This window comes from Ovis aries, chromosome 1 (assembly GCF_016772045.2).
Source record: "Ovis aries strain OAR_USU_Benz2616 breed Rambouillet chromosome 1, ARS-UI_Ramb_v3.0, whole genome shotgun sequence".
NCBI lineage: Eukaryota > Metazoa > Chordata > Mammalia > Artiodactyla > Bovidae > Ovis > Ovis aries.
In genome coordinates, this window is record NC_056054.1 from 1,129,460 (window position 1) to 1,150,586 (window position 21,127).

General features: G+C 62.9%; 1 protein-coding gene and 1 long non-coding RNA gene across 5 annotated transcripts in view; one reads left to right on the top strand and one right to left on the bottom strand.

The window, feature by feature from the left end:
- The window catches only part of GPC1 (glypican 1), a 28,066-nt gene extending 23,471 nt beyond the window's left edge, over positions 1-4,595 (bottom strand). For both annotated transcript variants that reach the window (XM_027967025.3, XM_042239689.2), the window contains exon 1: positions 4,245-4,595. In XM_027967025.3, the coding sequence (XP_027822826.1) occupies positions 4,245-4,410 (166 nt within the window). In that variant the 5' untranslated portion in view covers positions 4,411-4,595. The remainder of the gene's footprint in view (positions 1-4,244) is intronic.
- A 1,159-nt stretch (positions 4,596-5,754) lies between these two features.
- LOC114113949 (uncharacterized) lies at positions 5,755-16,959 on the top strand. 3 transcript variants are annotated; one of them, XR_003588741.3, is made up of 3 exons: positions 5,755-12,459; positions 12,960-13,131; positions 15,543-16,959. It is a non-coding gene; the product is annotated as an uncharacterized LOC114113949 (long non-coding RNA). The 3 variants fall into 3 exon arrangements; XR_009596323.1 differs by having other exon boundaries at positions 12,678-16,959; XR_009596322.1 differs by having other exon boundaries at positions 12,960-16,959.
- Positions 16,960-21,127: the final 4,168 nt, after the last annotated feature.

Below are 21,127 nucleotides of genomic sequence, written 5' to 3' on the forward strand. Positions count from 1 at the left end.
GGACGGTCCCGGGGAGTGACCCCCGAGTCAGGTCCAGGCACCCCATCCCCTGCACCCGCCAGACAGTCCTGGGGAGTGACCCCCGAGTCAGGTCCAGGCACCCCCCGCACTGGACAGTCCTGGGGAGTGACCCTTGAATCAAGTCCAGACCCCCACACCCCCTGCACCCGCCAGACAGTCCTGGGGAGTGACCCCTGAGTCAGGTCCAGAACCCCCACCCACTGGACAGTGCCAGGGAGTGACTCCCAAGTCAAGTCCAGACCCCCCACACCCTGCACCCGCCAGACGGTCCTGGGGAGTGACCCCCGAGTCAGGTCCAGAGCCCCCAACCCCCTGCACCCTCCAGACAGTCCTGGGGAGTGACCCCAGAGTCAGGTCCAGAGCCCCCAACCCCCTGCACCCTCCAGACAGTCCTGGGGAGTGACCCCAGAGTCAGGTCCAGACCCCCCCACACCCTGCACCCGCCAGACAGTCCTGGGGAGTGACCCCCGAGTCAGGTCCAGAGCCCCCAACCCCCTGCACCCTCCAGACAGTCCTGGGGAGTGACCCCAGAGTCAGGTCCAGACCCCCCCACACCCTGCACCCGCCAGACAGTCCTGGGGAGTGACCCCCGAGTCAGGTCCAGACCCCCTATCCCCTGCACCCGGCAGATGGTCCTGGGGAGTGACCCCTGAGTCCGGGGCAGGACGGCGCTTCCACCTGCTAGACAGCACTGCTGGAAGGGCCCGAGTGGGCTCCAGGGCTGGGAGCAGCCCCCAGAGCGCACAGGGCCAGCGCGCTTTCCCTCCGCGGCCTTCAGGGGGGTCCTGACTGTGTCCGTTGTCACATGTGGAGAAACGGGGGCCGGGAGAGCCCAGGTGGCGGTGGGCGGGCGCCGCAACAGGGCTGGCCTTTGCGCCCAGGCCCAGGGAGGACGCCCTGCCCCTCCGGGAAGCGCGGCGGCGTGCCGGGGCTCCAGCGGGGGCCCAGGCCGTTGCATCACGCAGTGGCCTGTCGGCTCCTGGCTCCCCTGGGTCCCCACCCTTCTTCCCCCGCCCTCCAGCCTTGTCCTCAGGCTGGGGATGATGAAACCGCAGCGGCTCCAGGGGTGAGGAGCCAGAGCAGCGGCTCAGAGGAGGCTGGAGACCACCTGGGGACCCAGGGCAGGCCCCTGGGTCTCTGCCCTCTCAACAGGGCGGGATGAGCACTGTCTGGTCTGCGGCTGGGCTGGGCACCAGGCGGTCTGTGCGAGGCCCGCTGACTGTGGCCGAGCGACAGCCTTGGGCAGGTGGCACGGTGAAGCAATGGTTTCTGCTGGGAGGCCTGAGCGGTGGCCCCTGCTGGGGGCCCCTGGCCAGCTGGGGTCCCAGAGCCGAGGAGCCGCTGACAGCGCCGGGCTCCCCTCCAACCTCCAACCCCAAAGCCGGACAGCCAGGTCCTTCCTCCTCGGCCCGGCCCTCCGCCTCCCACGGCCCCCACCGTGGCCGGGCATAAAGTGGGACGTGTGTGGGTGTGGACTGAGAACCGACTCCGTGCCAGGAACTGGGCGAGGTTCTGCGGCTGCCGCAGAGAACAGAACAGACAGATGCGCCTCTGCCCCCAGGACCCTAGTGAAGGGTCAGAGAGGCCATGATGAACTGTGGCATCAAAGGGTCAGGAGAGCCAGCAGGTGCCCCGGGAGCAAGCCCCTAGGTGAAGGCCGAGAGACCACAGGCACCTGTACACCCGTATGTGTGCATGTGTGTGCGTGTGTGAGCACATGTGTGCGTGTTTGCACGGGTGTGCACGGGTGTGCAGGTGTGCACGTGTGCATCACATGTATACACGCGCGCGCGTGTGTGTGTGCATGCATGTATGGGTGTGTGCATGTCCTGTGACAGATGCAGCCTGGGGCTGGGCTTTTCCCAGCCGTTGCAGGCGGACTGAGGCTGAGGGGCGGCTCCCTCTCACTTTCTACGCAGGGCTCTGGCTGGGGGGAGGCCCCCCTGTAAAATGGGATGGCTGCCCTCCTCACCCTGGCTGAGCCTGGCTGTCCATCCAAAAAACTACACACATCACAAACAGAAGCCCCTCGTGCTCTGACGGCCCCTCTTTCCTGAGCCCACGGAGTTTCTACCCCCTGGGGAGGTGGAGGCTGGAAAGGTCGCCCACAGGCCCAGGGCCGTCCTCCCTCCCCTCCAGTCCTGGGAAACACGGAGCCTCCACCCCACCAGCCAACTCAGGCGCCCACCCCCGCAGGATCCCCAGGCACCCACCGGCCCCCAAGACTCAACACGGAAGGCCCGGCTCCAGGAGACCGTCGTGCCACCAAGCGGCCACCAGGGGGCGCCCGGCCCGCGGAGCCGCACCAAGCTGCCGAGCAGGAGGAGTGTACAGGGCTGGCCGCTGCCTTGGGAGGTCACCCTGCTTCCTTCACCCCACGTGGCGCTGGCACTCCTCTCGGTGCCTGGGCCCTGCGGGGCACTCAGGGGGGCGGGGTGCAGCCACAGGACCCCCGGGAGCTGGGGCGGAGGAGTCACAGGGAGTCCAGGCAGAGAGGCCCCGTGAGGGCGGCACCCGGAGCTGCGGCTGGCACCACGCTCCCCAGTTGCAAAGTCCCCCATCACACGCACAGCAGCGCTCTTTGCCGGTCCCGGGCCCTGAAGCGCCTGCACCCTGCAGTCCAAGGAGGCCTGGCCGCCAACCCGCCTTGCCTTCCCTAGCCTGCCCACCACGCTCCCAGCCCTTGGCGGCTGCCCAAACCCTGCCACCCTGTGTCTCGGCCTAACTGGGACAGAGGCCTGTGGGTGCGATCGAGAGTAGGACAGCCCCCAAGGACATAAAGGCCGCGTGGGAGTGGGCTTCTGAGGGGGGGCTGTGGAGTCCAGGGGTCTTGGGGGGTGCCAGCCGAGGCTGGGGCTGGGAGACCCTGGGGCTCGGGGATTCACCCAAAAGGTCAAGCATTTCCAGGCCTCCGGCCCTAGCATGGGGCAGGGTCAGGGGAGAGCCTGAACCGACTGTGCAGGGGGTCTTGTGCTGGTCCCGAGTGCCCAGACGCACCCACGAAAATTGCCCCTCCAAGGGAGGAGGCAGCTCTGACGATCAATGGCAGGTCTCTGTCAGCAGAAGCACGGGAAGGCCTGCCTGGGGGACTTGAGAGGGGGGAATCTCCAGAGCCCCGGGCAGGGGGCTGTCAAGGAGCCCAGGCAGTGTTCTGTGGGTTCTGCCCTCCTGGGGGCAGGGGTCAAGGGCCTGGCTGCCCCCCACCTCCCGTTCCCCAGCCAGGCCCGGCCATGGACGCAGTCCTCACTCTCCCCTCTCATTCAGAATTCCTGTGGCTGCGGTCCTTCCCTGTCCCCCGTGTGACAACTTTAGTGTGGTCTCTCCCCGCTCCCCACCCCGCCACCCCCCGCCCTGGCTTGGGAGGCGTCCCCAGGGCAGGAGCCTGGAACTCTGCTCCCGGCCGCCCCCCTCCACCCCGGTCCCGGGAACCCTGCACCGCCGTGCACGCCCGGTGCAGCTCTGGACACGTTTGCAGCTTGAGGAAGGAGCTTGGGGGTGGGGGGAGTGTCTGCGAGCTCCGCAGACTCCGCGCTCCCCCTCACCCCCGCTCCGGTCCGTACAGCTCCTCCGAGGCCCGCAGGAGGGTGTGCAGGACTGCGGGCAGCTGCACGGCCCAGGCCGCCTGCGACGGCGCTGCTCTTACAAAGAAACGGCACGGCCCCTGGGCGGGATCCAAGGCGCCGACCACCTGCAGCTGGACTCCCCGCCGGAGGCGGCCCGGAGCGCCAGGCGAGCACAAGCTCCCCAGGCAGGAGTCCCTGCGAGGCGGCGTTCCGCTCCCGCTGGCCGAGGTCGCGCCCGTCCGCCCCGGCCCTCGCCCCTCCCCAAGCGCACAGCTCGCTCCCTGCCTCGCCGGGGCCCCGAGGATGTCTCTGCTGGGGACCCCCGGGAATCCGCGGGCCGACCCCAGGAGCCTCCGGGGAAGGACCGCACGGCCCCGGGGGAGTCCGGAGCCCACGGCCGCGGTCTTCTGCGCCCCCACAGCCGACTCAGCGGCTCAGCCCAAGCTGCCCTGGAGGACTCGCCGGGTCGGAGAGCGCCCCGTTGGCTGCGCGGCGAGGACAGCTCCGCGGGGAAGGGGCCAGTGTGTGCGCGTCGGCGGCCGGGGAAGGCCGGGCGGAGTGGAGGAGACCCGGGCGGAGGGCGGGCGGCGCGGGGCGCGGGGGCGCAGGGCGGGAGAGAGGAGGGGGCGCAGCGGCGCTCCGGGCGCGCGGGTCACTCACCCGAGATCTCCGCCTGGGGCACATCGCTCAGGCTGAAGCCCTTGGCCCCGTAGATCTGGCGCACTTCCCCGCAGCTCCGACTCTTGCTGGCAGGGTCCCCGCGGGCGCAGGCGACCAGCACGGCGGCCGCGTACAGCAGCCACCAGCCTCGGGCCCGGAGCTCCATGGCGGTGCCGGCGGCGCCCCCGGCCGGGCCCGCGCAGCCCCCGCCCGCGAAGGGCAGAGCCAAGGTCCCCGCGCACTCGGCTGGCGGTCCGGAGGCGCCGGCGGCCTGGGAGGCGGAGACAACAAAAGCCGGCGGGGCGCGGGGCGCGCGGGGCGCGAGGTCCGGCCGCTGGCTCGGGCGGCCCCAGAGCGCGGCAGGCGAGCGCGCAGTCCGGGCCCGGCCCCTGGGCGGCGGGGCGCGGGGCGGGGCGGGGCGCGCGGGGCGGGGCGCGCGGGGCGCGCGGGGCGGGGCGCGGCGCGGGGGCGCGATCCCAGGCGCGCGGGGCGCCCCTCCGGCTCCCGGGCCTGGGGCGGGGAGCTGCCCGGCTCGCGCGGGTCTGCCGACAGCTGGAGGAGAGCGGGGTGGCGCAGAGCGCGGGGCCGCGTCCGGGGTCCCCAGGGCGGGCCCCCCACCCCCAGCGCCCGGGGCGGCGACACCACCTGCGGGGGCGGCGGCGGGGGCGCTGAGGCAGGGCTTCCCCCGCCGGACGTGACGTCACGCCTCCCGCGCGCCTATCAGGGGCCTCCCCGCCCCCCGCCGGCCGCCCGCCCAGCTTCCCGCGACTCCGCGCCGGCCCTGCCGGCCTGCGCCCTGCTGGCCGCGTGCCTCGCGCGCAGGGTCCCGCAGCCTGCTCGGCCCCCTGTGTCCGCCGCCCGCACCTGGCCCTCACCCCTTCACCGGCCCCTCACCCTCGCGCCCGTTTCAACCTCCTCGCCCGCGGCTCCAGCTCCGTCTTGATTTTTTTGTGGAGGAGGGTTGGGGGCTGTACGCGGGAAACGAGCCAAGAGAGCAGCCCGCAACCGCTCGCCTTCACGCTCAGAGGCAACCCGCTGCTTAGTTGCCGGAGATCGTCGGCCGGCTTTTGTGCCCTCCACGTGATGCTCTGGATGCTTGAGAAGCGAGAGCGGGGCAGAGGCTTGTCCGAGGGCTGGGGCCGCCGGGTGGTGGCAGGTGACCTCTTGGAGAAGGGGTGGGGTCGGGCCAGGAGCAGGTCAGGTGTATGGGGGAGGGGGGCGGAGAGCGCTCGCAGACCGAGGGGTGGCCGGGACCGCGCGGGGGTTTCGCAGTGCTGTCGGCCGCAGGGAGAGGGGACGGGGGCCGCGGGAAGGGAGGTCAGAAGCTGGGCGCTGGCTCCGGGAGGGCTGCTTCGTTTCTTCCCAGGGGCTGCCCTCCCCCGCTTCGCGCTCGTGCCCCCCTGCTCTGTGAGCATAGAGCCCAGAGGCCACCAGTCCCCGAGCCCAGACGCCTGATGGGCAGAAATGGAGTGCGAGCTCACGAAGCAGCACCCTTGGGAGGACCCCGAGACCGCCGCCGGGAGCCGGGGAGACGCCTGGGCCTTGGACCTGGGGCCCTGTTCACCTCACAGGAGCAAGCCCGCCCACTGTTGGAGGAAGGAGGGCCGCATCCCTCCCTTGGGGCTCCCAGAGTGGTGGGCGCCGCAGCCCTAGAGCGTCTCCTAGCCCCTCGCCATTGTGAGACGGGGGTGAGGCCCCGCCGTGTGCGGGCCTCCGGGCCTCCAGCCCTCCGCGTGCACCTGCTGTGTCCAGCGGGTGACTCGGGTGCAGCCCTCCGGCGGCCACTCCAGGACCCCCCTCCATCTTTGCTTCCGGATCAGGCGGGGGGGGGGGGGGGGGCTAAACCTGATCTGAGGTTTGGTGGGGTCACCCAACCTGGCTGTAGTTACTGGGGTCTGTCACCTGTAAAGTCGGCCAGACCGTGCGATTCCTCAGGGCAGGATCAGTGCACCAGAGCCTGGGGGGCCGCTCTCACGTGGCCGGCATCGAGGTGCTGGTGGTGGGCACAGCCCCTGCCCGGCCCCTCCCAGGTGTGTCCTGGCTCCATCGCCCCTAAGGTCCTCTGTTCTTTCCCCTTCAGAGCCAGGGTCCTTCCACTAGTGAAGAACTGTTCCCAGGCAGTTCTAACGTCTCATTGCCAAGACGTGGAGGCGAGCCGGGCAAGCGAGGGCCTCGGCCCCGCTGGAGGATAGCTGCGAGGGCAGCTGGGTGTGGGCGCTGGGCCCCCCTCCCGGGAGTGCGGGGCTCTGCCTATGCCCCTGTTGCTCCTCCCCACGCTGGGAGGCTGCCTGGGGAGGTGGTGGGGCGGCCAGGGTGCGGTGTGGGCTGAGGACCAGGGTCCCCCGGGGCACACCCCGCCTCCCCCCCCACCCCACGGGTACTGTCTTTCTGGCTCTCCATCACCAGGTCATTGATTGAAGGTGACAGAAAGCAGTGGGAGGGAAAGCCCATGCTTTGTCTCATCACCACCGCCAGTGGCCTCCCTGGTTCCGCCCCGGCGTGAGAGCGGCGGACCGGAGTTCAAGGCCCGGCCCCACACTCGTCGGCCGTGTGTTCAAGGCCCGGCCCCATGCTCGTCGGCCTCGTCGGCCGTGTGGTTGCAGATGCCTCACTCTCCCGGGTTTCATGTCTCCTCGTAGGGACTGAGGGCGGGGCCTGGCCATGCCCATGCAGGCTGGGAGCTGCTGTGGAGACCCAGTGCAGGGCCTGTCCTTGGGGCCAGGGGACGCTGTGGAGGGCCTGGTGTCGGCTCGTGTCCACAGGGAGGCAGGGGACTGTCCGCCTGGCTCCGGATGGGTCCAGCACCTGCCAGGAGCCTTGTGACCAGGAGCTGGAGGCCAGGCGCAGGGGCAGCTGACTGCTAGGTGGCCGTGGCTCCGGGTGGCTCTGCTGAAGGCGCAGGTCACAGGCCTTGGGGCCTGGAGAGGAGGTGCCGCCTGCACCCCCATGTTCCTTCCTCTCTTCCGAGGGAAGGGGCCCGGTTCAGGGTCATAACACCCCAGTGCCAGCTGCTGGGAGTCCACTGCTCCCGAGACACAGCTGCCTGTGCCCAGCCCCCACTCATGGCCCTGGGCCTGCCGTGCAGACTGAGCGCCCCCCTGGGAGAACGCACAGCCTGGGTCTCCGGGATCTAGGGCAAGGTTGCACTGGGGAGGGCCTCATGAGCCCACAGGTGGCTGCTGTGGCTCTGGCCAAGACCACCATCCTCTGCTCTGGGGTCCCGGTCTGCCAGACATGTGGGCACAGATGTGCGAAGGGAGGAAGGCGTGAGTGGTTTGCTCATAAAGAGAAACAGCATCATCCCTGTCGAGTGGGTGTGTGACAGGCTGGATTTGCCCTCTGCTGACACCAAGTGCGGGCTGAGAAGAAAAGGACCATTTAGAGTCGTCTCAGAAGGGGGCGTGTGCTCTCCCACGTTTCCGTCTCCTTGAGGAGTGACCCGGAGGGGCAGCGCCCTGCCCCCCACTTCCTGTTTCTGGCCGGTGAGGGGCTGGCGGCCAGGGTTGCTCAGAAGCCACGGGAGCCAGCTGTTAGGGCTGCGGGCCTGGCGGGCTCCACCCCGGACCCCGCAGGCTGGGGCTCCCCCTGCAGCTGCTGGGGGGTAACGGGATTTGTGTCTGGTGGGCATCTTTTGGGACCCCCAAGGCAAGTGCCCAGGTGGACTGAGCAGTTAAGTTCACCTCCATCCACAGGACTGTCTCTGCCCGCCGTGCCCCCAGCGAGACCCTCTCCCGCTGGCAGGACAGGGCGGGGTCAGGGGGCGCTGGGCCCAGGACAGCTGGGCTGCCGCTGACCTGCTGGGGCCCCAGAGCTGCTGTGATGCCCTGGGGGTGGGCGGAGGGCACAGGGTCCCCCCACCTCTGTAGGGAGCTGGGGGCTGCTGGGCAGCAGGCTGAGAGAGGGAGTGGGCACCTCGGGCATGGCTGGAGGAGATGAATGGGACTCTGGTGGAGCAGAGACTTCTGTGGGCAGGAGTCCTCAGGGTCCCTGGTGGCTCCCCGAGCCTGGGGGGTGAGGGGGCGCCCTCCTGGGCCTCGTGGCTGCTGCTGGTCTGCTCCCGAACGCTTCTCGTCGCTCACGCATCCCTTTGGGAACGCGTCTCTTGTCCTTATAAAAGATCTCGCCCCAGGATGTTAGGGCAGAATCCCCAAGGTGTGGCACTGGCCTGGGCTCTGCCCAGCAGCGTCCTGGAGGCCCCGCAGGCGAGGGTCTCGTCCTCAACCCCCAGAAGGCCGACTCGGCTCTGAGTCTGAACTACTCCCCTAAATCGGGGTGGGGGACGCCCCTCTGAAGCAGGGAGGGTGGAGAAGGCCCACGCTGAGCACGGGGTTTGCAGGTCAGACGAAATGGGGGTGTCGTCCCCAAGGGCCGTCCTGCCCGTCCCCCGTCCCTTGCTCCAGCTCCTGCAAGGGCTCGGAGCTCAAGGCGGACACCTAGGCAGCCCGCTCAGCTCCGCGGGGCCCTTTGATCAGCCAGAAGCCTGGGCAGGCCTCCCAGGCTCCTGAGGCTCGGGCACGCGGGCGGGGCTGGGCAGGAGCTGTGGGCGGGTGCCCGAGTGTAGGGTCCACGCACCCCCAGGAGGAGGTGGCTGTGTGCTCAGGTCTGGGCCCACCTGGCACAGCCTCCCCTGAGCCTCCTTCCCCACCTGGTTCCTGGCCTGGCCCCGGAGGAAGGGCTGAGCTGGGACCCAGGACACCCAGGCACCGTCTGACGTGTTGGGGCAAAACCCTCTTGGTGTGCCCGGCATGGGAACTGCTGCTTTCCGGGGTCCCCGCCAGGCCTCCCTGCCTGTCTGGCTTCTGTCTGTCCTGCACCATCTCCAGTCCTTCACGCCTAGTGATGCCAGAGAGCTCCCAGCCGCTCCTCACCTCACGGCCAGCCAGCCCATTGAACCAAACCAAGCCACCCTCTCCTCCCCAGACATCTGTGGCGTGTCCTGGAATCTTCCACTAGTCTCAGGCAGGTCTGAGGTTGCTTCCAGCTCCAGAGGCTTGGGGCCCAGGGCGTGTGTGTCCAGGCAGGGGCGGCACCTGAGGGTCTTGGTGAAGGTGGTCTCCTAAATGTGAGGTCTCCCGGCGTCTCTCCATCACTATTGCCCAAAGGGCTCCACAGCCCTCTGGATCCCCCGAACAAAGAGCAGTTTCCAGGGCCTGGCCAAGTTCAAGGCGCCCTCTGAGAAGCCAGTGGAGGACTCACCCTGGGGCGGAGCGGGCCCAGAAGGCCCATCATGTGGCCGGATGAGACCCGGGATCCCAGCCATCACTTTTAGGAAGACACAGACCCGCGTCTGAAACAGGCCATCCCCTTGACCCCCGGAGGGGACCTTGCCCGCTCACCCAGGTGTGCCCTGGGCTCTTGCAGGCGAGATGCCAATGTGCCTGGAACGCAGGGACTCTGCTGGGCCGCGCGGCTACGGGAAGGTGCCCAGGAACCGACCCTGGCTGGCCCCACCTTTGCTGCTCCTGACGAAGGGGCTGTGGGGGCAGGGCCGTGTTTCCGAGGGTCTTCTCTGGGGAGGGTGAGGGAAGGGGCCAGGGTGGGGCCCTGGTCAGCTGGCCTGGGGGGAGCCATCCCCCTTTTGGGAGCCAGGCGCCATGGACTGGCGAGTGGGAGGTGACTGTGGCCTCCTGAGCAGCCTTGGCGAGCAGCCCGCTGGCTGGGGGCTGCACACCAGGCTGAGAAGGACCCCACCTGTGTGGTGCCAGGGCCCAGAGCTGCCTGCTAAGTGTGATGCTGGGGGGCAGTGCAGGACCTTCTCCGGGGTGGAGTTGGGTGTTGCTCTGCAGGGTCCCAGGAGCAGGGTCTTGCAACCTTGGCAGGAGAGCTGAGACCTGGGTGCAAACTGAGGGCTCTTCTGGACCTTGAGGGGAGGCATTGGCAAGCGAGGCTGCAAGAAGGTTCCAGCCCCACGCGGTCTGCCGCTGAGACTGCTGAGGCCTGACTGTGCAAGAGGAAAGCCCTCCAGGGTGGGGGGGACATCTGATGCTGAGCCCGGGACCCCCGGCTCAGGAGAACGGGCTGCTGGCGAGACGCAGAGGCCCTGAAGCCCGTGGATGGCGGGGGGCGCTTCCAGAGATGGGGTTATGCTGCAGGTCTTAGGGGAGGGGGCTGTTGTGGGTGCAGCCCAGGGTTGGGGGTCCCCGGCCCCAGCACTGCTCGTGGGAGGCCGCAGCCCCTCTGTCCCCCCGGCACAGCAGGGCCATCCCCATGTGTAAGGGGTGCCTGCTGGACTTGAAGGGGAGGCCTGGGGTCACAGCCTGTGCCATGAGTGGCCGTGGGGTCAGCCCTACGGCCGAGCTCAGTCCAAGTGCCCAGCCCCAGTCAGTTCTGGGTGAGCGGGACAGGGGCGTGGTCCACCCTTGCTGAGAGGAGGGGCACTGGAGGTCGAGTGTCCCCTCCCCAGAGGTGGGTGGTCGCTTAAACCAGTGTGCGTGGCTCCTGACACCAGCCCTTCAGTGAGAGTCTGGCCCTTCCCGAGGGGCCCTGATCCAAGTGCTCCCCAGGCCTGAGGCCAGGGCTGGAGCCGGGGAGGGCAGAGAGGGATGCCTGCCTGCTGTGCCCTTGGCCTCAGCCCTGGGAGCCCAGAGCTGGGGTGAGGCAGTCCCCAAAGGAGCCCCCGGCCCCACAGACCCTGGCCTGGCCCCCGGGCCTTCTCCTTCGTCCCCTGCAGCCTTGCTGGTCCCAACACCAGCCGTGACCAGCTGAGCCGCCCCAGGGGGCAATGTGTCTCTCGCTTTCTCCACTTTCTCATAGGAAAAACGGGCACAATACAGGGTTGTTCCCCGAGTAGCCAAGTAACCTAGAAAAGAGCAACAGAGTACGTGTTGGGGGTTACAGTTCTCAACTTCAAAACGTGCTGCAAAGCTAGGGATGAAACAGCCTGACTTTAGCATAAACACAGGCCGCTGAGCTGGGGAAGCCTGCGGGGGTCTGTGGCCAGGCGGCTTCCCCACGGGCGCTGAGACCGTTCACTGAGAGCAAGACCCGTGCCTTCAGCGCGTGGTGCTAGGCAGATGAAGGGAGGCCCCTGCCCCACGCCACACGCAAAAGCCAGCCCTGCGTGGGCCAGAGGTCCAAATGAAGGGCTAAAGCCACACAGCTCCGAAGAGAACGGGTCAATCTTAATGCCCTTGGATTTGGCCATAGCTTCTTAGACAGGACGCCAAAAGCACAGGCGATGGGAAAGAAAATGGATACGCTGGACTTCATCAGAACTAGAAACTGCTATGCGGCAAGCAAAAGGACTGCCCCTAGGGTGGAAGAGAATGTTTGCAGCTCACTCTCTTGATAAAGATCTGCTGCTGCTGCTGCTGCTGAGTCGCTTCAGTCGTGTCCGACTCTGTGTGACCCCATGGATGGCAGCCCACCAGGCTCCCCCATCCCTGGGATTCTCCAGGCAAGAACCCTGGAGTGGGTTGCCATTTCCTTCTCCAATGCATGAAAGCGAAGTCGCTCAGTTGTGTCCGACTCTTTGAGACCCCATGGACTGCAGCCCACCAGGCTCCCCCGTCCCTGGGATTCTCCAGGCGAGAGCACTGGAGTGGGGTGCCATCGCCTTCTCCACTGATAAAGATCTAGTGTGTATATAACACGAACAAATTAACACATAGATAGGCTTGACAGACATGTATGTGTGTAGATAGCCAAAAAGTGCATAAAAAGAGGCTCGGCGTCATTGGGCCATTAGGGAAATGCAAATCGAAACCACAGTAAGGCACCTTTTCATACCCACCAGGGTGGCTATAATAAAAGAGATGGAAGGTAACCCACGTTGTCCAGGATGCGGAGAGTTGGAAAGGCCATGCGTTGCTGATGGGCGTGTGTAATGGTGCAGCCACTGGGAAAGCAGTTTGGCGGGTCCTTAAAATGAAGAACAGAAACACCGCTTGGCCTAGCTCGAGCACTGCTAAGCACATGTACCCCAAAGGAATGAGGACAGTGATTAAGCAAAAACGTGCGCACGACCGTTTACAGCAGCGTCATTCCCAGGAGATAAAAGTGGGAGCAACCCCGATGTCTCCCCACTAACACCAGCATAAACAGGTGTGCCCTGGCGGCCCGGCAAGTTGTATTCGGCCATAAAAAGGAAGTGCTGACTCAGCCGACAACCTGGTTGAACCTCAAGATCGTGAGGCTCCACGAAAGAAGCAGGTCACAGGAACCCCCTCCTACGTGAAACGCCTGGGGGAGAGAAATCCCTGGTGACAGCCAACAGGTTGGTGGGAGCCAGGGGCTGGGGGCGGGGAGACGTGGGCTGACTGCTCGTGAGGCCAGCTGGGGGGACCCTGTTGTTGGGGTGATGAGAGAGTTCTAGAACCAGGTAGAGGTGGCGGTTGCACCACGTTGCAAATGCCTCAGATGCCGCTGGGTCTTTAAATCGGTTCACTTGTATTGTGTGAACTTTCTTAACCCACCCCTCCCTCCCCAAACCAGGGTTGCCATCCTCTGTACGTCTGGCTAACTTGTGTGAAGCCTGAGGGTGTGCCTGGTGTGAGCGGTCCCCCGGGGTGTCCCTGCGACGAGTGCCTTCCAGGATGGGGACAGCGCTCCAGGAGTGTGTCCTCCGTGCCTCCAGCCCTGACGGGGACCTGCGTTTGTCGCCTCGAAGCTCCCCCGGCCCCTGAAGGCAGGTTCCCTGGATGGAGAGAGGGTTGGGGTAGGCAGGAACAGCGCCCTCCAAGAGGAGAGCTTCTCAAACTCTGTTTACTCTCCCAGCGCCTGGGGATGGAGCGACTCTTTCGGAACAGTCTAGAGCCACATCCTTGTGATGTCCAGTTGCCACAGAGGCCGCCCCGGGTGCCGCTGGCCCATCCCTGTCAGGCCGCAGGCCACGGGGGGCGTGGAGCGCGCGGGGGAGCTGACGCGTCCGCTGTTCCTCCAGCCGCAGGTGAGCGAGGCTGCAGCCCCTGCTCTCCTCCTCTGACCCCAGCTCTGGCTCCCCAGCTCGGCAGCTCCTGGGGGGCAGCCACCTCCGCCCTGAGCCCACAGGCTGGCCCTCTCCCGAGCGTTCGCCCTGCACGAGGGCCCTGTGCTCTGGTCCAGACCACGCAGGCCCCCACACATCCTGCTTCTGCACCCGCAGGGGCCTCTCCTGTGGGGAGGGGACACGCTGCTCAGAGCCGTTCAGAACGGGGCTCAGAGCCTCAGCCTGCAGGCGTGCCGACCCTCTTGTTGCCTCAGAGAGACCGCTAGCCTCAGGTTCCTTCCCACCCTGCCTGCAGATTTTCCCAGAAGGAGCTAGTCTCGCTAAAAGGCCATTTCTACGTCTGCACCTTCAAAGTGCCCAGGTGGGGTATTTTGACTAAATTGCAATTCAAAACAGAGCCCTCGACCGCTGCCCTGGCCCCCAGCCCTGCAGCCGTAGCCAGGGTGCCCCCGCCTGGGTCGGGTCCGGTCAACATGCAGAGTGCTGGCATGGGCAGGGAGGCCGGTGGGCTGGGACCCTGGGGCTTCCAGGTGGCGCACCTGGTTTGGACAGGCGACAGGCCTGCCCCCTCAGGAGGGTCCGCCACCCTCAGGAGTGTCTCGGGCAGGGGGACTGTTTGCTGCAGCCCCTGCCTGAGTGGGCGGAGGCCCCAGTAGGCTGAGGCCCGCTGCTCTCAGACAGGACCCAGTTTCATGACCAACAGCCAGAATTTAAAACTTCCTAAAAACTTAAAAAAGAAAAAGGTCTCTAGAAGGCAATGGCACCCCACTCCAATACTCTTGCCTGGAAAATCCCATGGACAGAGGAGCCTGGTGGGCTGCCGTCCATGGGTTCGCGAAGAGTCGGATACGACTGAGCTACTTCACTTTCCCTTTTCACTTTCATGCACTGGAGAAGGAAATGGCAACCCACTCCAGTGTTCATGCCTGGAGAATCCCAGGGGCGGCGGAGCCTGGTGGGCTGCCATCTATGGGGTCACACAGAGTCGGACACGACTGAAGCGACTCAGCAGCAGCAGCAGCAGTAGTAATGTATGTGTGATTGCTGCAACTCCAAATTCAGAAGTGTGGAAAAAAATAGTCCCTGTTCACACCTCAAATCACACTCTCCACCCAGAGTATTGAGGTTAACGCTGCAGGCGTACCCTTCTAGAACTTTCTGTGAGTCGTCTCTCGGCAGCCAAGAGACCCTAGTAGTTCAGCTCTACTAGGCACATCGTCGTGGTGCATTTTAAGCTCAGCCCTATGTCCTTCCCTGGTGGCTCAGGCAGGAAAGAACCTGCCTGTAATGCAGGAGACCTGCATTCCATCCCTGGGTCAGGAAGATCCCCTGGAGGAGGGCCTGGTGACCCACTCCAGGACTCTTGCCTGGAGAATCCCATGGACAGAGGAGCCGGGTGGGATGCAGTCCACGGGGTCGCAGAGACTCAGACACGACGGAGTGACTCACACTCACACTTTCACGTCCTGGTGATCCCCCGTTCCTTTCTATTTGTTGCCTGATTCCGAAAAAGGGCCGCATTTTCCTTCTATTTTAAGCCCCAGAGTTTTGTTATTTCAAACAAAGCAACATTAAAAACCCGCCAGGCACTCTGTGTGAGCATGGGAATTCTTCTATAGAACAAATGATCAGAAAAACATCTGCTGAGTTACATGGTGTGTGTTTTTTAATATTTTAAATGAACATGGCCAAATTGTCCCCCCAGAAAGCTGGGCCAGGTGAAGCCCCTTGTCCTGTGCCAACCTGGACGACAGGTGAACCTCCCAAGTGATTCTGTCTGTGTTCCCCACGGACCTGGAGGTTAGATGCTCTCATCTGACACCCTGAGAGTTTCCCAGGGTCCGATATCTGAGCCCTTTGCCATTTCCCACCTTCGTTGTTGGTCTGTGTTGATATTTTTTTTCTTGGTAGTCAAATTTATTAAGGTATCATTGCTATACATTTTAAGCTTACAGCTGGTTGAGGTTTGACGAGTGTATATACTCATGTAAATATCACCCAGGTCGTGATACAGAAAACTCCCATCATGCCAGAAACTTCTCTCTTTGTAGTGGGTCTCCTCCCCGAACCTTACTTGACCCAGGAAAGCACTGATCTAATTTCTGATACCATAGGTTAGTTTTGCTTCTGCATATGTTAAGTGAAATCTCCTACTGGGTATCCTTTTGTGTCTGGCTTCTCTCCCTCGACCGTGTCTGCCAATAAATTACGTGTACTGGCAAGTATTTCGTTTTTATTGATGAGTAGTATTCCACTGTGGACACACCACAGTTTATCCATCCATCTACTGACGCCATTTACATTATTTGCCCATTAAGCTGCCATAAACACGCGAGAGTCTTTTGGTGATCATGTTTTTTGCTTGTCCTTAGTGAACACCTAGAAGTAGAATCTGAGCTGTAAGTATATGTGTTTAAGAAGGTGCCAGACTGTTTTCCTGTGTTGATATTTGAGGAGCTCTCCATGGATCAAAATGCAGCCTCTCACTTGGAGTCCCGGAGGCAGTTACCACCCCTCCCCGCCGTGAATTAGTCTGGACGATTTCTGACCCACATGAGTGAGTTCCCAGATGCCCCTCCTCCCATCTCTGCAGATTTCCATCTGGACCAAGACCTCCTCACAGTTTCTGGGACACACTTTCTTTTCTTTAGCTTAGTTTTTTGTATTTTAGCATTTATTTTGGCTGTGCTGGGTGTTTGTTGTGGCATGCAGACTCCACTGTGACCTGTGAGATCTTAGTCCCCCAGTCAGGGTCTGAATCTGGGCCCCCTGCCTCGGGAGCATGGGGTCTTATTCACTGGACCACTGCGGGAATCCTGTACACACATTTCTTAAAATTCAAAATTTCTTGGCTCTTCTTTCAGATGTTGTCCTCTGTAAGAACTTAAGCCTCAACCTGTTAAGTCTCATCAATTGCCCTGAATTTGTAGGTTAGTTTTGGGAGAACTGACTTTTTTTTTTTAATCAAAATTGAGAATCCTATGTATTGCAAATTTCTCGCTTTATTCAGTTTTTTCAAAATTGCTTTTCAGTGAAGTTTTATAATTTATACTATCTAAGCTTTTCAAGCTGAGCACGGAAGAATTGATGCTTTTGAACTGTGGTGTTGGAGAAGACTCTTGAGAGTCCCTTGGACTGCAAGGAGATCCAACCAGTCCATTCTAAAGGAGATCAGTCCTGGGTGTTCATTGGAAGGATGGATGCTTAAGCTGAAACTCCAGTACTTTGGCCACCTCATTCGAAGAGCTGACTCATTGGAAAAGACCCTGATGCTGGGAAGGATTGGGTGCAGGAGGAGAAGGGGACGACAGAGGATGAGATGGCTGGATGGCATCACTGACTCGATGGACATGAGTTTGGATAAACTCCGGGAGTTGGTGATGGACAGGGAGGCCTGATGTGCTGCGATTCTTTGGGTCGCTGAGTCGGACACGACTGAGCGACTGAACTGAACTGAAGCCTTTAACATTTTTAAAAATTTATTTTTAGATTTTTGGGGACTCTGGTAAGCCGAGTATTGAAGATGTATTTTCATTGGTCATTACTTGTACAAGAAAGTTAATGACTATTGAATGTTGCTTTTTGACCTCACAACTTGAATACATTATGTAATTAGTTCTAACAGCGTCTCAGTTGGTCTACTTCTGATTTCTCAGTCATGGCTTGAGCTTTTTATTTTCAAACGTTTTAGCTTTTCACTTCTTTTAGAAAAGTACATTTATTAATGCCTTGACTATGATATCTAGTATAATACTGGTAAAAGATAAATGTTATCAAAACTACTGTAAATGGTGAAGGTCCTCCTCTGTTCTCCTGACTGTAAATGTTACTGGGAGTAGTGTCCGACTCTTTGTGTCCCCATGGACTGTAGCCCGCCAGGCTCCTCTGTCTGTGGGATTCTCCGGACAAGAATCCTGGAGTGGGTTGCTGTTCCCTTCTCCAGGGATCTTCCCGACCCAGGGATTGAACCCAGGTCTCCTCCACTGCAGGCAGACCCTTTACCATCTGAGCCCCCAGGGAAGCCGGCCCCTCCCCCGACTGTAAGGGGGTACTTTTAAAGTTTTTCTTTAATTAAAACTTTGGCTGAGGGTTTCTAGAAGAAATCTTTATCAAGGCGGGCAAGTTTGCTGCGTTCTTTTTTTGCTAAGAGAGCTCTTTTCAGAGTTTTTGGTAGGAAAGGATCTGGAATGTTTTCAACACCTTTTTTTTTTCTCCTCACTGAGCCCCGTGGGTTATATTTATAGATTTACTGGTACTGAGCATCCTTCCACCCCAGGACTGAAACCTATGTGAATGCAGGCATTTCCAACCCCATCCTGGCTGTGCCCCGAAGCTCCTCGTTCTGCTGGTCTGGGTGAATTCTCGCTCCTCCCTGGGCTGAGGGCAGGCGGCCACTCTGCCGGGACTAGGGGGTGGGAGGGGCTGGTGGGCACCTGTGGCTCTGTCCCCCATGTCCCTCTGGCTGCTGTTTGGTCAAGGTGTGAGGGATGCTGTCTGTTGGGCCTGGCTTGCTCAGCCAGCTTCCTGCCCTGACTGTCCCCCAGTCTGGAAAGTGCCCTGTGTGGATCCCTGGACCCCCTGTCCTGCCCTGGGCTCCCGTGGCCCACTCTGTTCCTAGTCAGCACCGTCTGTGCTCACGGTGGGCCGTCCTGCCTCGGGAAGCCTGGCGTGGCCTTCCTAGGGACTGCCCGGAAACGGGTGCGGGCCTGCAGGAGGGACTCTGTGTCCCGCGCCTGCTCGACAGGGGGGCTCCTAACCAAGCGAGTCTCTGAGCAGAGGCCTGGCAGAGGGCCTACAGGTCCAGGGCCTTGTGCACCCCAGGCGGGCGGAGTCCCCCCGACCTTCCCAAGCCCAGCCTCTGAGACCCAGGGGCCTGCGGCGTCTCCCCGCATGTCTTCCTAGTTGGCCCTCTGGAATGCTGAAGCTGGGGTGCGCGGCTGAGGGCCGCCCAAGGGCTGGAGGGCGGAGGCCGCCCCTCACGAGGTCTGGGTGCCAGCCTGCGCCTGGTTTTGTGGGCCTGCTGTGCCCGGCAGGCTGGTGCCCTGGGAAGATCCACAGAAGGGGCCACACGGCGGAAATGAGACCTTGCAGCCCTTACCCGGTTGGAGACCGCAGCTTGGAGACGGGGACCCTCGGCTCCCGGACCCGTGAGCGGGCTGGTGCCGTCATTACCCGTGGGCGTGTAGCTCGGCGGCTCCCTGGGGCCTGGCACCTGCCGCTCGGCAGCTGTCGGGGGGCCTGCAGGATCCCACCTCCCCTGAGGCCACAGAAAGCCTGCCAGTGACGAACACGCAGCGCGGGTGGGCAACCCAGACAGTGGAGGCGTCTTCGGGACCCTGCCCGCCCATCCTGAAAGAAAGTTCAGCCAGGGGTCCCAGCTCCCCGGGTCCCAGCTCTCCAGGGTCCCAGCCCCCAGGGTCCCAGCTCTCCAGGGGTCCCAGCCCCCCGGGTCCCAGCTCTCCAGGGTTCCAGCCCCCCGGGTCCCAGCTCTCCAGGGGTCCCAGCCCTCCAGGGGTCCCAGCTCTCCAGGGGTCCCAGCCCCCAGGGTCCCAGCTCTCCAGGGGTCCCAGCCCCCAGGGTCCCAGCTCTCCAGGGGTCCCAGCCCCCAGGGTCCCAGCTCTCCAGGGGTCCCAGCCCCCCGGGTCCCAGCCCCCTGGGTCTCTCTGCCCAGTGCCTGCTTGCCCAGGAGGCCGTCGTTCTAGCCTTTGTTTGCCTCAGAGGACAAGATGCAGGTCAAGCACAGCCGTGACCCCACAGCCTTCATCCATCCTTCCCCAGCCCCTCCCTGCTGCCCCCAGGAGCACTGAGCAGAGTTCCTGGGGACCCTCCAGGCGCCGTGGATGGTGGCAGCCAGCCTGTGTCTGACCCGGTACGTGGAGGGGCTCTGCAAAGCGTGTGTTGGGCCCCTGACCTCTGAAGTGGACAGGCCGACTGAGGGCGGCACTCACGACCCAGGACCCCCTCACCGGCTGTCCCCACCCCGCCCAGGGTTGGAGTCTGGCCCGCTGGCTCCCGAGGACCAGTCCTCATACCTGGCCGCCCCGGGGAGGGGGTCTTGGCTCCCTGCGGCCTGGCCAGCTCCTAATGCCCTGCAGAGACAGCGCCTCACTCGTGGATTAAAACTATAAAATAGAAAACGAACAAAGTTGGGGAAGGGCTCTGAGACACCGTTGGACCCGATGCGGATTCTCCAAACCGTGATTTTGATGACGTGGCAGAACCGGCCCGCAGACCACGTTTCCCTTGAAATGCACAGTGGTTTTGCTTCTTATTTTTTCTTCTTTAAATTACAGGAGGAAGGAGCACTTGGCAGAGTCTAGTTCAAGACTTGCCAAGCCCAAACTATTTGAAAAAAAAAAAAAAAATCGCAAGATTTTTGCCCAAACTCTAAGAAGACTTTGATTCTGTTTGAAATTTGAGGTCTGTGGAGATGGGCCCACCGGGTGGAGGTGGAGCCTGGGGCCGGGCCCCCCAGTGTGACCGCAGTGTCCTGGGGGTGGCCTAGGTGGGTGGACCCCCCCCCCCATCCTGTGCCATCCTACAGCTCAGCACCCTGAGTCCCAGAGGGGTAGTGCCAGCGCTCGTTCAGGCGTTTACAGACCCCTCTCCACCTCACCCCCCCGCCATGCAGGCGCCTGTGTTTGGGGGAGCACGTGGACTGTCTCCAGTGCCTCCCCCGCCACGTTCGAGACCCCCAGGGCAGCAGCTCTGGGAGGCGGTGGTGCTCCGCTGCCCGGTCGTGTCCGACTCTTGAGGCCCCATGGACCGCAGCCCACCAGGCTCCTCTGTCCGTGGGATTCTGCAGGCAAGAATCCTGGGCTGGGCTGCCATTCCCTCCTCTGGGGGATCCTCCCGACCCAGGGATCGAACCTGAGTCTCCTGCGTTGCAGATGGACTCCTGCACTGCAGGCGGGGTTCTTTACCCACGGAGCCACCCGGGAGGCCGGGGGATCCTGGGTTTACCTGGCACAAGTCGAAGGGAACCGTCCTCGTGGTGCTGCTTCCGACGTCAGTGGCAAGTGCGAGTCCCCGGGACCTCCTGGAGTCCTGTGATTCACCAAATAGACTCAGAACTCAGCAAAGCCGTTACATTCAGGGTTATGGCTTCTCCCAGGAAAGGACAGAGATTAAAGGCAGCCTGGGCAGACGCTGGGGGCAGAGCCCAGGAGAACGCCGGACAGGAAGCCTCCACGGTCCTCTCCTGGAGTTGGGATGGCGTGCCTCTCGGCACCCACGCCCCTCTGTCCCTGGGATTCCCCAGCCAAGAAGAGTGGGTTGCCATTTCTTCCTCCAGAGGATCTTACCCACCCAGGCATTGAGCCTGTATTTCGGGTGGATTCCTTACCACTGACTCACCTGGGAAGCCCAGCGGAGACTCCGACTTCGCCCAGAACAACTGAGCCACTGCCCCCAGCTCCCAAAACAAACTTGCCACTCATGTCAGAAGCAGTCTGGCAGGGATGGTCCTGCCAACCTGTTCCAGGTAAAACCCTGGACTCCACCCCCCAGAGCTGCTGGGGAAGACTTGTCCTACCGTCCCGGGGGTCCTGGACATGGTGGGGGAGGATTGTCAACCCAGCCTGAGTCCAGAGGTTTTCCTGGGCCCTTATGTGAGCATTCATTGACTGTCCAAGTGGCTGACCTCAGGGTCCAGGCCCTTGTGAAGTCAACTGATACCACATGAGCCCAAGGCAGTACCCCAAACCCCTTTGGCACTATTTGGCATGGCCCAAGGTCTCCAGGTGAGCAAAGGCACCCACCAGGTGGAAACTTACAGGGCTCAGAGGTCACCTCTTGGAAGCTGGGGGCAGTGGCCGGGTTGTTTTCGGGGAGGCCAGGTTCTCTGCTGGGCTTCCCTGGTGGCCCCATGAGAAAGAATGCCCCTTCACTGCAGGAGATGTGGGTTGGGTCCCTGGGTAGGGAAGACCCCCTGGAGGAGGAAATGGCAACCCCCTCC